Raw genomic sequence first — 12,613 nt, forward strand, 5'->3', positions numbered from 1 at the left:
AGTTAGATTATTGAGCTGACTCTTCTCCCCCCTCCCTCAGCTAAATGCAGAGAAGTTAGCTCTTCAGGAGCAGCTGCAGGCGGAGACGGAGCTGTGCGCCGAGGCCGAGGAGATGAGGTCTCGTCTGGCCACCAGGAAGCAGGAGCTGGAGGAGATCCTTCATGACCTGGAGTCCCGCCTGGAGGAGGAGGATGAGAGGGTCACACAGATGAACACGGAGAGGAAGAAGATGCAGCAGAACATCACGGTCAGTACACTCACAGGAGAGAGAGAATACAGGATGTAAAAAGAACACATATTTTAAAAGTTGTTTCTGTGGATCGTGCAGGACCTGGAGCAGCAGCTGGACGAGGAGGAAGAAGCCCGGCAGAAGCTCCAGATGGAGAAGGTCACGACGGACGCCAAGCTGAAGAAGGTGGAGGAGGACGTGATGGTGCTGGACGACCAGAACAACAAGCTCAACAAGGTCTGCTGCAACCTGTCGACAAATAAATACAAAATCCAGACAATGATCTGAGGAGGCAAAAAGAAAACTCATTGAAGCTGCTCTGACGATACTTTCATGTCCTGTTTGTGACGGCAGGAGAAGAAGCAGCTGGAGGAGAGGATCTCCGAGTTCACCACCAACCTGACGGAGGAGGAGGAGAAGTCCAAAAGTCTGCAGAAACTCAAGAATAAACACGAAGCAATGATCACAGATTTAGAAGGCGAGTCTTTGGTGTTAAAGTTATTCGATCTTCAGAGTTATAACCGGTTGTGTCATGGTATACTCTAAATGTTTCCACAAATGTGTTTTCTAAACGTAGGCTAAGACTTCTGTTGCATGGTTAGTTCACTTTAAAAACTGGGCCTTCTATATTTGCACATTAATACTGAACTTCAGCTGCCTGATCTTCAGGGAGGAGGGTTTGTTATGATGTTAACTTCAGCCACAGAAGAGGAGCAGATTATGAAAGTGGGCAACAGATTAAAGGTCTTTGCACTTTAATCCACAAAAAATGATGGAGGGAAATTTTGGAGTCTGTGTGCAAACATGATTGACATAACATGAGATCGTATTCATTTTTTTGAATGTGCGTAAATGTGTTAGAATTAGAATTACTTTATTGATCTCAAACTGGGAAATTGTGGTGTTACAGCAGCATGTTATATAAGAATAGATACATAAATAAGCACTTAGAATATAAAAAATAGCAAGAGATTTATACATCAATGATTTAACTTAACATTCCTACTGTTTTAAAAAAAATGAAATACAACGTTTATTCAGTCTTGTCAACTGAATGTAAAAATACTTGCTGGGTGATGACAGTGGTAAACGTGCAATAACGATATAGAGGGTTGTCCAGAGCTGTGCAATCAAAGATATATATGCACATATATTTACAATGTGCATGAGCAGGATGAATATATTTTTTATATATTTTTTCCCCTTAACTTCTAATAATCGCACATTAAACAGGTCAATAAATTGTGTTGTTTTTGTGTCGTCGCTCACAGATCGTCTCAGAAAGGAGGAGAAAATGCGTCAGGAGCTGGAGAAGAACCGACGTAAGCTGGAGGGAGACTCCTCGGAGCTCGGCGACCAGATCGAAGAGCTGCAGGCTCAGATCGATGAACTCCGAGCTCAGCTGGCCAAGAAGGAGGAGGAGCTCCACGCTGCACTGGCCAGGTTAGAGAAGCTCTTAATATATTCTGACTTGAGTCTTACGTCCTGCACACAGAGATTAGTTTGCATTTTGAAACTACACATTGACACCTCTGCATCCTTTTATGTTTATGTTTTAGTATTTATAACATATATTTAAAGCAGCATAAAATAAATAACGACTGAATTATCAAATGCTAAACAAAATAATCTTTTTTTATTATCCAGCTTCAAAGAATGAGTTTTCTGAGAAGTCTGACAGCATGTAGGACAGTGAGACCTGACTGCCGTATGTTCTCGTTTCTAACAACCTTCAAACTGAGCACCTTGCATGTAAGTTTCATCCGTCCTCATCATCTCACCTCCAGAATCGAGGAAGAGGCTGCAGCCAAGAACACGGCCCAGAAGCGGATCAGGGAGCTGGAGGCTCAGATCAGCGAGCTGCAGGAGGACCTGGAGATGGAGAAGCAGGTGCGCAACAAGGCCGAGAGACAGCGCAGGGACCTGGGCGAGGAGCTGGAGGCGCTCAAGACCGAGCTGGAGGACACTCTGGACTCGACCGCAGCACAGCAGGATCTCAGGTAACAGTATCGGATTCTGTAGCTCCGCCTCCATAAAGCTGAAGCAACAAACTCAAGTTGGTGTTGATGTACTCCAGAGGGCTCCTAGAACTTTTTCTTCCAGGCTCTTTTGGTAGATGAAAATGTTTTCAATCAATGCAAAATGGTAAAAATGAAGACAATATTTGACAGATCAATAGATAATGTGCTAGGTGGTTTGACAACTTTATGTCATTTACCTCCCTTTCACTGTTTTATCTTTTATTTTATTTTATCATGTAAATTATGAGAAGCTATTTAAAGACCCCTCGTGAACTGCACTACTTAGGTTATGTCCTAAAATTGAACATGTCTAAATGTCTGCCAATTATTCTGATGTTATGTTGTTGATGGTTTTTCTGTTGAAAAATTTTAGGGGCAAAAAAAAAGAAAATGTTTTCAAGTCCCTCACCCCCTCACTCCTCACATCGAGCTCTACTTTTAAACAGGTGAAGCTGATACTGAGATATGGCCGGTCATGTTTTGTCATCTTCACCTGGCAGGCCTCAACGCCCTTCCCTCGTTTGGGAATCACAAACTCGAAGACAGTAACATTTTTGCTTATTTTTTTACATTTTATTTTTTTCTGCCACTCCAGGAGCAAGCGAGAGACGGAGGTAGCCCAGCTGAAGAAGGATCTGGAAGAAGAGGCCAAGTGCCACGAGCAGCAGATGGGCGACATGAGGCAAAAACACAACCAAACCTTCGACGAGCTGAATGAACAGCTGGAACAGGCCAAAAGGGTGATTTACGAGTTCTACACGGACGAGAAAGATGTCAACACATCTGGATGACGTCTTAACGCGTGTGTTTGTCCCCATGCAGAACAAGGCGTCGGTGGAGAAAGCCAAGCAGGCCCTGGAGAGCGAGTGGAACGAGCTGCAGATCGAGATGAAGTCTCTGACCCAGGGGAAGGGAGATTCAGAGAACCGCCGCAAGAAGGCTGAAACCCAGGTCCAGGAGCTTCAGGTCAAAGTGACAGAGAGTGAACGACAGAGGCAGGAAGTGACCAACAAGATGGCCATGCTGCAGGTACAGTATGGAGGCAGAGGCGTGTAAATGAAGAGTGTGTGGATGGATGCAGACGCTAAATAAATGTTCTCTTTATCTGGTGTCTAGACGGAGTTGGATAACATTAACAGCCTCCTGAGTGAAGCAGATGGAAAAAACATCAAATTCAGCAAAGACCTTTCTGCTGCCGAGTCTCAGCTGCATGATGTTCAGGTACATGATGCTACTGATCAAGGCTGACAAAACAACACACAATAAAACATTGCAAATGAAATGTAAAACCGAGCAGAGAGATTAAAGACTCTATTTCTCAAATGTTCTTAATTCCAGGAGTTGCTCCAAGAGGAGACTCGTCAGAAGCTGTCTCTCTCAACCCGCCTGAGGCAGCTGGAGGGCGATCAGCAAAGCCTGCAAGAGCTGCTCGAGGAAGAGGAGGAGAGCAAGAAGAACGTGGAGAAGCAGGTCGTCACTGTGCAGACCCAGGTCAGAGCAAAGCCCTTTTTTTTTTTTTTTTTAGTTTCACATTATTTCACTTAACAAACAATTTAGAAGGGGCGCGCTGGTGGCCCAATGGATAGGGCGCGCGCCCCATGCATTGAGGCTGTCGTCTCAAGCAGGCGGCCCGGTTTCGCATCTCGCCTGTGGCCTCCTTCCTGCATGTCGTTCCCCACTCTCTCTCCCTGGTTTCCGACTCTATCCACTGTGTTGCAGCGATGGAAGCGGGCCAGAGAAGTGGTTCAGATAGAAGTGATTGTACCCGACCTAAAAAGCCTCTGCATGTTTCTAATAAGCTCCACGAGCAGAAACGTGCTCAAACTAGGATCAATATTGGAGATGCTTTTGAAAAATGGAGAGAGGTTAGAACACAGAAAGGTTTACAGAACCATGCAGAGCTGGATAAACACTGAAGCTTCAGAGTCCACCACATGGTGACCTGTGTGAGCATCGTCTCTAGAGAGGGGGGGGCGGGGGGAGACAGCTCTCTATAATGTTTAGAATTTAGACTACAGTACCCATTTTAAACACTAGGTGTCAGAGTTACATACCGCTCCTTTAATGTCAAACATGCAATAAGGATAAAAATCACTTTTAACTAGAAAAACAACATTTTCAGTTATTTGAGCAGCTTATTGCATATTGAGTCAGCAGGGGCTCCAGCAGAGGGCGCTCATGTTACACACAACATACCAGTCCCCGCGTGAAGCTAATAAAAATGTAAATATAAACAGTACTCGTATATTAAAACGGTCAAATGTCTCATGCTGGTGATTGGTTTAAAGTGGAGTAATCGCCACTACGTTCACAAAATAAAATAACTTATTTGCACAGGATAAAAACATTTCTCTTTCTTCCTTTTCGTGTCTCCAGCTGGCAGACATGAAGAGGAAGCTGGAGGAGGAGGCCTTAAACACGGAGGGGGCACAGGAGGGCCGCAAGCGAGTCCAGCGGGAGATGGAAAGCATCATGCAGCAGTTGGATGAGAAGAACTCGGCCTACGACAAGCTGTACAAGACCAAAACCCGTTTGCAGCAGGAGCTGGATGACCTGATCGTGGAACAGGACAACGTGAGGCAGACCGTGTCCAACCTGGAGAGGAAGCAGAAGAAGTTTGATCAGGTACCATGTCAACCATGTGTTGAGTGCACAGAGTTTTAACAGAGAAAATGATGAGAACAAACTGACAATCTCTGAATGAATGATGCAGAGAAACCTTTTTTTACTTTTTTAATCTTAATCTAAGCATTTATTTATTGAATAATCTTGAATACAATGTTTATTTAACCACACCAAGTTTTCCTTCATATGGCAGCATAAAGTTTTGTTGAATGTTTTTCTCTGTTTGTCTCCTACCTCTCTAGATGCTGGCCGAGGAGAAAACCATTTCCACTCAGTATGCCGAGGAGCGCGACAAGGCCGAGGCTGATGCCAGGGAGAAGGAGACACGAGCACTGACGCTGGCCGGCGACCTGGAAACCGTGACGATTCAGAAAGACGATCTGGAACGAGCCAATAAGATGCTGAAAGTTGAGATTAATGACCTGGTTTCCTCCAAGGATGATGTCGGCAAGAGTGTAAGAAATCCCTGATTACACATTCTGATTCTGCTTGGAGTAAAACTACAGAAACGTTTTTTTGATTTTTTTATCAAAGAGTTAAATGTTAGCATTATCACTTTGTGTTGAAAACTGCAGTTTCTTGAATGCCCACTAGAGGCTGGCCATAAATCCCCATAGAGCTCAACAGTTTGGACCCGGAAGTAAAAATTCTGTTAATTTTCTCCATAGCGGATTTGATTATTACCCATGATGTCATAACCATCTAAAGTAGACTGACCACGAGCTACCCGAGTGTAAGAACGATGGTTTATGCTCCTGTAGGAGAAACGAGTTCACATGATATCAACCGTATTTTAAGAAAAACAAGATTTATTCGCGATATCTTGGGCAAAGAACTACACTACCCACCATCATGGAGTGTAACAGCGACGTCTCGGATTGGTTGAGCTTGCTGTTACCATGGCAATGTTTTTCCGGCCCATGGCGCCATATGCGAGCGGATAGTTTCGCTAGCAGGCTAGCTAGTTACTTAGCTAACACGAAATATACTAATAACCTTGTCATGCCGCAGTGAATGTAGTTTATTTATTCAACAACACAAACTACAAGAAACGATATCATTCGCAATGGATTGTGGGATTGGTAGTTCCTTGACTCTGGACGAAAAGTATGTACTCAATCATGTACTGTACCTTTAACTTTTTCTCTGTTTTGGCGGCGAATTAAATGTACTATAGTCACGAGTATTGGGGGTAGCTGGCTGTCTTTGTTCCAGGCGCCAATCTCTTGATAAAAGGATTTTTTGTGAAAAATCAATGAGTTATCCAGAGACTGAGAAGGTGGGCGGTCAATGTTGAGCTCTATTAGGTCACAAATTAAAATCATTTTACTACAGAATAAAAAAAATGTAGAGCCTGGTACAAAACCAAATTTACTAATTTTATATTGGTAGACACTGTTTTAATAACTCGTCCTTTTTGATTATTTGAAGGCTGAGAGTTATTCTTACATTCGCATAATTAGGGGGCGTGATTTAGTTGAACGCCAGGAGGCCCGCCTTAGTTCAGCATAATTTCCTATTTTTAGACACATAGAAAGTTAGTAAGAAAAAAATAATTTCCAATATGGCGGCCACCACTACGTCGTTGGGCTTCATAACTCCTCTTCAGTAACCAATGGGTGACGTCACTGAGACAATGTCCATATTTATACAGTCTACGGTAGTGATATAAACCTTCCCCGCCTACAGGTCCATGAACTGGAGAAGTCAAAGCGTGTCTTGGAGAAAGAGGTGGAGGAGATGAAGACTCAGGTGGAGGAGCTGGAGGATGAGCTGCAGACCACAGAGGACGCCAAGCTGCGTCTGGAGGTCAACATGCAGGCCCTGAAGGCCCAGTTTGACCGAGACCTGCAGGCCAGAGACGAGCAGGGAGAGGAGAGGAGGAAACAGCTGTTTAAACAGGTAGGACCAACACTCTTCAGATGTCATAGCAGGTTTTTTTAAGAACCACTGCAGAATGCAGAATGTTAATTTGACAGACTAAAGATCACTCATACTTATTTTTTCAGGTGCGTGAGATGGAGGTGGAGCTGGAAGAAGAAAGCAGGCAGCGTTCTTTGGCTCTCTCTTCCAAGAAGAAACTGGAGCTGGACCTGGCAGACCTCGGACAGCAGATCGATGATGCCAACAAGGGACGCAATGATGCGTTGAAACAGCTGAAAAAAGTCCAGGTACAGAACAGGATTGTCGCAGTGAGAATTTATATCCAACATACTGGCAATATTTAAGATGATTGTGTGTGTGTGTGTGTGTGGTCCAGGCCCAGCTGGACGACATGGCGAGAGAATACAGCGTGCTGCTTGTGTCCAGAGACGAAGCCGTCAACGGGGCCAAGGAGACGGAGAAGAAGCTCAAGATCATGGAGACGGACGCTGTGCAGTACATGGACGTATGACGGCAAACATTACATGTTTTTTTACCAGGAATATTACCCTTGAAATACAAAGGAGTTCTCGCTGAGACAGCAGCATAAAGTTCCTCACAAGATAACCATAGTCCTCATCCTGGTCTTAAAATCATCCATGCTGGTACAGCACTCTAGTTTAAGATGACTCTGAAGTTTGGAACTAGATGAGGAAGCAGAACGATAAAGCACAGAGCAAGTTTGAGGAATAATATTCATGATGCCTACATAAAGCCGGAGGTTACAGCGTTTTAGGGCAGATCATTAAGTATGGCATCAAAAAGAATCTGATGTTTCACGTCACAATGCTATGAAGTCTGGGTAATTCCCTCACGCTAAGTCTGCAGATATGCCCACTTACAGACAGGGTTGTCCCACTTATGCACCATAAGCCCTCACAGACTTAACGGGAACGCGCATCAAAGTCAGTCAGTGTGTGAGGGTGGACATCGAGATTGGGCTGTAGTGTCAGACTTTGTCCGCCATCTTGGATTTCCTCTTCTTTTTTTTGTCAAGTCTTGCCTCCTTAGACCCCAACCCTGAGGAAACATGTACCCCATGAGTGACTTATGAATGAGCAACTGAGGAGGATTCAGGAGGCAGACAGTCCTCGAATGATCTATGTCAGCCTTTCCCAAACTTAAGACTGCCGCGGCCCGCTTTGAAATACAAAATTACTCCGGGGCCCGCTATATAAAAATGTTTATGACTGCATCTATAACTTTCAGTAAGGGTAAATTATTGGACACTACAACATGATATTACGGCAAGATAGACACAAAAGTTTACTGAACAATATGTCCATAAATAGTCATGACACTAATCACTTAAAGTGTTGACTCATGGTGAATCATCATTATTGTGATATTTATTTTATTTTTAAAATTGGTGGAGGGCTTTTCGTGGCCCACCTGTAGTACCCACACGACCCACACTTTGGGAAGCACCGATCTAGAAACTTTACAGAGTGCATGTGTGAAAACAGCTCAAGTCTTAACATGAACTTGTGTCCTCTCGTTCCCTTCAGGATCTGGCCACTTTAGAGAGACTCAAGAAACAAGTTCAGATGGAGAGAGACGAGCTCCAGGAAGAGATCACCAACAGCGTCTCCAAGAAGTAGGAGACAGACTCAAGCACATCACATCACATAATATTTCAGTCAATAAATCTGCACCTTAGTTTCACAGAAGCTGTAGAACAACATGATGGGAGCTTACCCTACATACTCTTTATTCTAACCACGGCTCCTCCTCTTCCTCTTTTGTCGTTTCCAGCTCAATGATGGCAGAGGAAAAGAGGAGGCTGGAGGCTCGCATCGGCACGCTGGAGGAGGAGCTGGAGGAGGAGCAGCTCAACACGGAGATGGTCAACGACCGTCTGAAGAGGAACACGCTGCAGGTAAGCACACGCAAAATGTCTTGATCCCTGGCAGCTGGAAACAATGACTTTCTTTGCAAAGTAAAGCCTGGAAATAAAGGATGAGAGTTCATTATGGGAGTAGTAAAATGTAGGATTCTTAAAAGTAAACTTCTTGGTAATGTTCAGGTGAAATAAGATGAGGAAACCTCACCACCATAAGCATCTAAAATGATCGAATATGTTCAAATAAACCTCTTAGGATGAGCTGACTCTCCTCTATGTGTGTCTTAACGTCAGACCGAGCAGTTGACCATGGAGCTGACGTCGGAGCGCAGCACTTCCCAGCGGGTAGAGGGGGCTCGCTCGCAGCTGGATCGCCAGAACAAGGAGCTGAAACTGAAGCTGCAGGAGCTGGAGGGAACCATCAAGTCCAAGTACAAATCCTCCATCACCATTCTGGAGGCTAAGATCGCTAACCTGGAAGAACAGCTGGACATCGAGTCAAAGTGAGTGAAACAGACACTCTGACGGCGGCTGTGGTCAGTCGGGGAAAGCTGATAAAGGGGCGCTGTGATTATCTCAATGCCAAAGAAAGATATACAAATCCTTTGGTTCTTATTGTTTCAGTAGTTGATCTGTGTCTCAGGCTGCTTTCACACTGCAGGTGAAGTGACTTTTTCCTCTTCCCACGTCTCTCAGGGAGCATCAGCAGGCGTCCAGACTCGCCAGGCGGACGGAGAAGAAGCTGAAAGAGGTGCTGCTGCAGGTCGAGGACGAAAGACGCAACACGGAGCAATACAAAGACCAGGCAAGCTTCCATCTCAAATCTCCTTTTAGAGTTTAGTTTAGTTTAGTTGCACATTTTTTGAAAGAAGAATCAAACAGAAAATGAAAAAAATAAAAAAATAAAACACATGTGCAGGTGAGGTAGAAACCCATGAGGGCTTATCTCAAAACCTCACCTTAAGAGATTAAACAAAGTTAAAATAAAATACAGTAAAAATAACAAAGTAACAATATTTACTATCACAAATAAAATTTACCCCAATGAAAATGACATACAAACATTGAAAACATAAAAATAGAGCAAAACAGGACATACAGTATGTAGACAATACAACAAAATCAGGACAATTCACTACAAATCTTTCTGACATCAACGCATTTGAGTCTCAATTTGTATCAAAAAAAAGACAAAAAAATCATCAAGTAAATAAATATGCGTGTTCCAAAATTTGACTCCACGGTATCTTATTGAGTCCTCGAGATGTACGACACATTGGTAGGTAGAGGTTATTGGTTTGTCTAGTTGAGTAATAGTTCACTTGATGGTGTTTCTCACCTGCAGAAAAAACTCCTGAAAATAACCCAAAACCCTTCAGGTTGAGATGCATGTCAGAACACACAGGTTTGATGTTTTTCACCATGACCTCAGTTGGATTTTTTTTCTGCCAGTGTCTTAATAAAAGCTCCACTAAAAGTCGAGGTGAGTGGGTGTGTGAAGCGGGTCCCTTCTAAGAAAATACACCACGAGCGGGGCAGGAAAGATGACACTTTTATCGCACAAACCTTAAAATCGACTTGCACGTCATGAAGCACCTTTTTTCTGCAGGTTCTGTAACAATAAAACACTGCAACATAGTGTCAGACTTTTGGCTTTATCTGGCGTTTTGTTGCCCCCCACCCTCTGAAAGGGAAAGTTTCACGCTGTGAGGTGCATGTGTGAACAGGCTTCATTGAGTCATCTGACCTGATTACGGCTGTTCTGTCTCCATTGTTTATGGCATTTTCCCTGTGTTGGTGCTCGCCACATTAAGTGAATCGTCTCTCTCTGCAGGCGGAGAGGACGAACAGCCGAATGCGCCAGCTGAAGCGCCAGCTCGAGGAGGCCGAGGAGGAGGTGACGCGAGCAAACGCCTACCGCAGGAAGCTGCAGAGGGAGCTGGATGATGCTGCAGAGTCAACGGACATTATGAACCGTGAAGTCAGCACCTTGAAGAGCAAGCTTAGGTACAGAACTCCCTTAGATTGAAGTGTCTGGGAGTGACACAGATCAAGTTTGTGATGGTTTGAACTGTTTGTTTCCGCAGCAGAACATTGTTTGAATTCAGACCTCATCACTCCTCACAGATTTATCTAACATGTAGACATTTTGAGGAATTAAGAGATGACACTGTAGACCCCTGTGTAGTGCTTTCCCTGCTGCATCGTAAAGGCTTTATATGCGATTTTTTGATCCAGCAGATGTCGCCCTTGAGCACCAGCATGAAACCAAAACAACTTGCGCTGCATTGTTGTGTTAGCATGCTAATGCTAGCGATCTTTATTATGCTCGTATCTTCACACTGCATGTAAATTTACCTGAAATGAGCGTGATCTAGAAACACAGTTAAGCAGTGAGTACAGTATGTTATTCTTCTTTTCTCTAGTCCCTCAATTAAACAACTTTTATACACGAGGGGAGGAATCAGCCGGCTGTCCGAGCGATGTAAACAAAGTGAAGATAGGACTCTGAAAACATCACAGACAGTGGGACTCGGGTGTTACACCCATTGTAGACAGTCATGACTCACAGTTATTTTCAGAGGAGATACTTGATTTATATTATTAAGTGTGAAAAATCACATATTCTTCCTTTAAGTTGTATTTGTGCCTCACTGTGTTTGAACCATCGTGTGTGTGTGTGTTTTTTGCAGACGGGGGGACCTTCCTTCCAACATCCGACGTACCTTCATCCGCGCCGGGCTGGACAGCGACGAGGAGGTGGACGTGCAGACTGAAGCGCCTGAGCCCGCAGACAAGTGAACAGAGGGCGAGCAGAGAGGAACAAATCCTAATTACCACACGGCGACGTGCAACACAACAGCCAAGCGAGCGGTCAAACATGACTTTCTCTCTGAGAGCTTCTCGCCTCGTCATCCTCTTGACGATCTTCTTGTAGCCTTACTGTTGCTTTTAATTGAATACTTTCACATTAGGCCAAATTATCATCTTCATCTCAGTGGATGTGAGTGTGTTTTTCTAAAAAGGGTTTTATGTTTCCTGGTCTATTTTTATACTAAACGGGTTTACTATACGAGGACACACTGCTCTTACAGCAGCTTGTTTTATTACCTGAGGTTTATGTGCTGGTGCCGCAGCAGATAAGGGGAAAACGCCTGAAAATGTTAACGCTTGTTTTGCACACACAAACGGGTTCTTTGGGAGCTTTGATGCAGTTCATGCTAGTGTCACTATAAATACTTGTACTTCACGCTCAGACTTTGTCATGATGCTTTCACGCCATTACCTCATCCTACTTTGCACAATGTCGACACACACACACACACACACACACACACACACAAGAAAGGGAATTCATTTGAGGTAACACAGCTCTGTGGGTGGAAACGTTGCCCCATCATGTACGTTATCTTGGTTGATGTGTCATCTCACTGTTTTCTTTTTTTTTTTACACTTTACTGGTTATTGGTGGTGGGTCATCGTGTGTTAGATCTCTGCTTTGTGCCATGCTTTATCTGGTTTCCATCAAGCACGTGAGCCTCTGAATTTATTTTACCCTGACGCTGTATTATCAAATAGACTAAATGTTACATTGATGCCATTTAAATGCTTATCTACATTTTATAAAATGCCTTAATGCAATAAATCTAAAAAGTATTTAAAAAAGTGCATTTCTTGTCATGTGTAAACGCTAAATGGACTCTGAGCTTGTGAAGTTCTTTTCTAGTTTTCTGACGACTCAAAGCGCTTTTACACCGCAGGTCACACCTACACATTAACACACCGACGGGTAAGATACAATAAGACATGTGTTGCTGAACTGACCGGGCTTTGGTGGCTCTCAAAAAACCTCACAGGTAGGATGTTGCAAAAAGCAGGGTGTGGGTGTGGCTCTCTTTATTACCCACTGTTAGGTACAGGTGAAGACGAGGGCGAGATATGACTCTTTGTTTTAGTAGTTGTGACATCATT

At 43.9% G+C, this 12,613-nt stretch overlaps 1 protein-coding gene across 1 annotated transcript in view; it reads left to right on the forward strand.

Moving 5' to 3' along the window:
- Positions 1–12,310, forward strand: part of LOC132992756 (myosin-9-like) — a 33,304-nt gene extending 20,994 nt beyond the window's left edge. The window contains exons 24-43 of the mRNA XM_061062246.1: positions 41–247; positions 329–466; positions 584–707; positions 1,501–1,672; positions 2,017–2,229; positions 2,846–2,990; positions 3,073–3,279; positions 3,367–3,471; positions 3,589–3,741; positions 4,627–4,875; positions 5,118–5,330; positions 6,565–6,777; positions 6,885–7,046; positions 7,136–7,264; positions 8,307–8,395; positions 8,554–8,677; positions 8,936–9,144; positions 9,338–9,446; positions 10,476–10,648; positions 11,335–12,310. Of these exons, the coding sequence (XP_060918229.1) occupies positions 41–247; positions 329–466; positions 584–707; positions 1,501–1,672; positions 2,017–2,229; positions 2,846–2,990; positions 3,073–3,279; positions 3,367–3,471; positions 3,589–3,741; positions 4,627–4,875; positions 5,118–5,330; positions 6,565–6,777; positions 6,885–7,046; positions 7,136–7,264; positions 8,307–8,395; positions 8,554–8,677; positions 8,936–9,144; positions 9,338–9,446; positions 10,476–10,648; positions 11,335–11,443 (3,243 nt within the window). The 3' untranslated portion in view covers positions 11,444–12,310. The remainder of the gene's footprint in view (positions 1–40; positions 248–328; positions 467–583; positions 708–1,500; positions 1,673–2,016; positions 2,230–2,845; positions 2,991–3,072; positions 3,280–3,366; positions 3,472–3,588; positions 3,742–4,626; positions 4,876–5,117; positions 5,331–6,564; positions 6,778–6,884; positions 7,047–7,135; positions 7,265–8,306; positions 8,396–8,553; positions 8,678–8,935; positions 9,145–9,337; positions 9,447–10,475; positions 10,649–11,334) is intronic.
- The last annotated feature ends 303 nt before the right edge of the window (positions 12,311–12,613 follow it).

Source organism: Labrus mixtus, chromosome 2 (assembly GCF_963584025.1).
Source record: "Labrus mixtus chromosome 2, fLabMix1.1, whole genome shotgun sequence".
Lineage (NCBI taxonomy): Eukaryota > Metazoa > Chordata > Actinopteri > Labriformes > Labridae > Labrus > Labrus mixtus.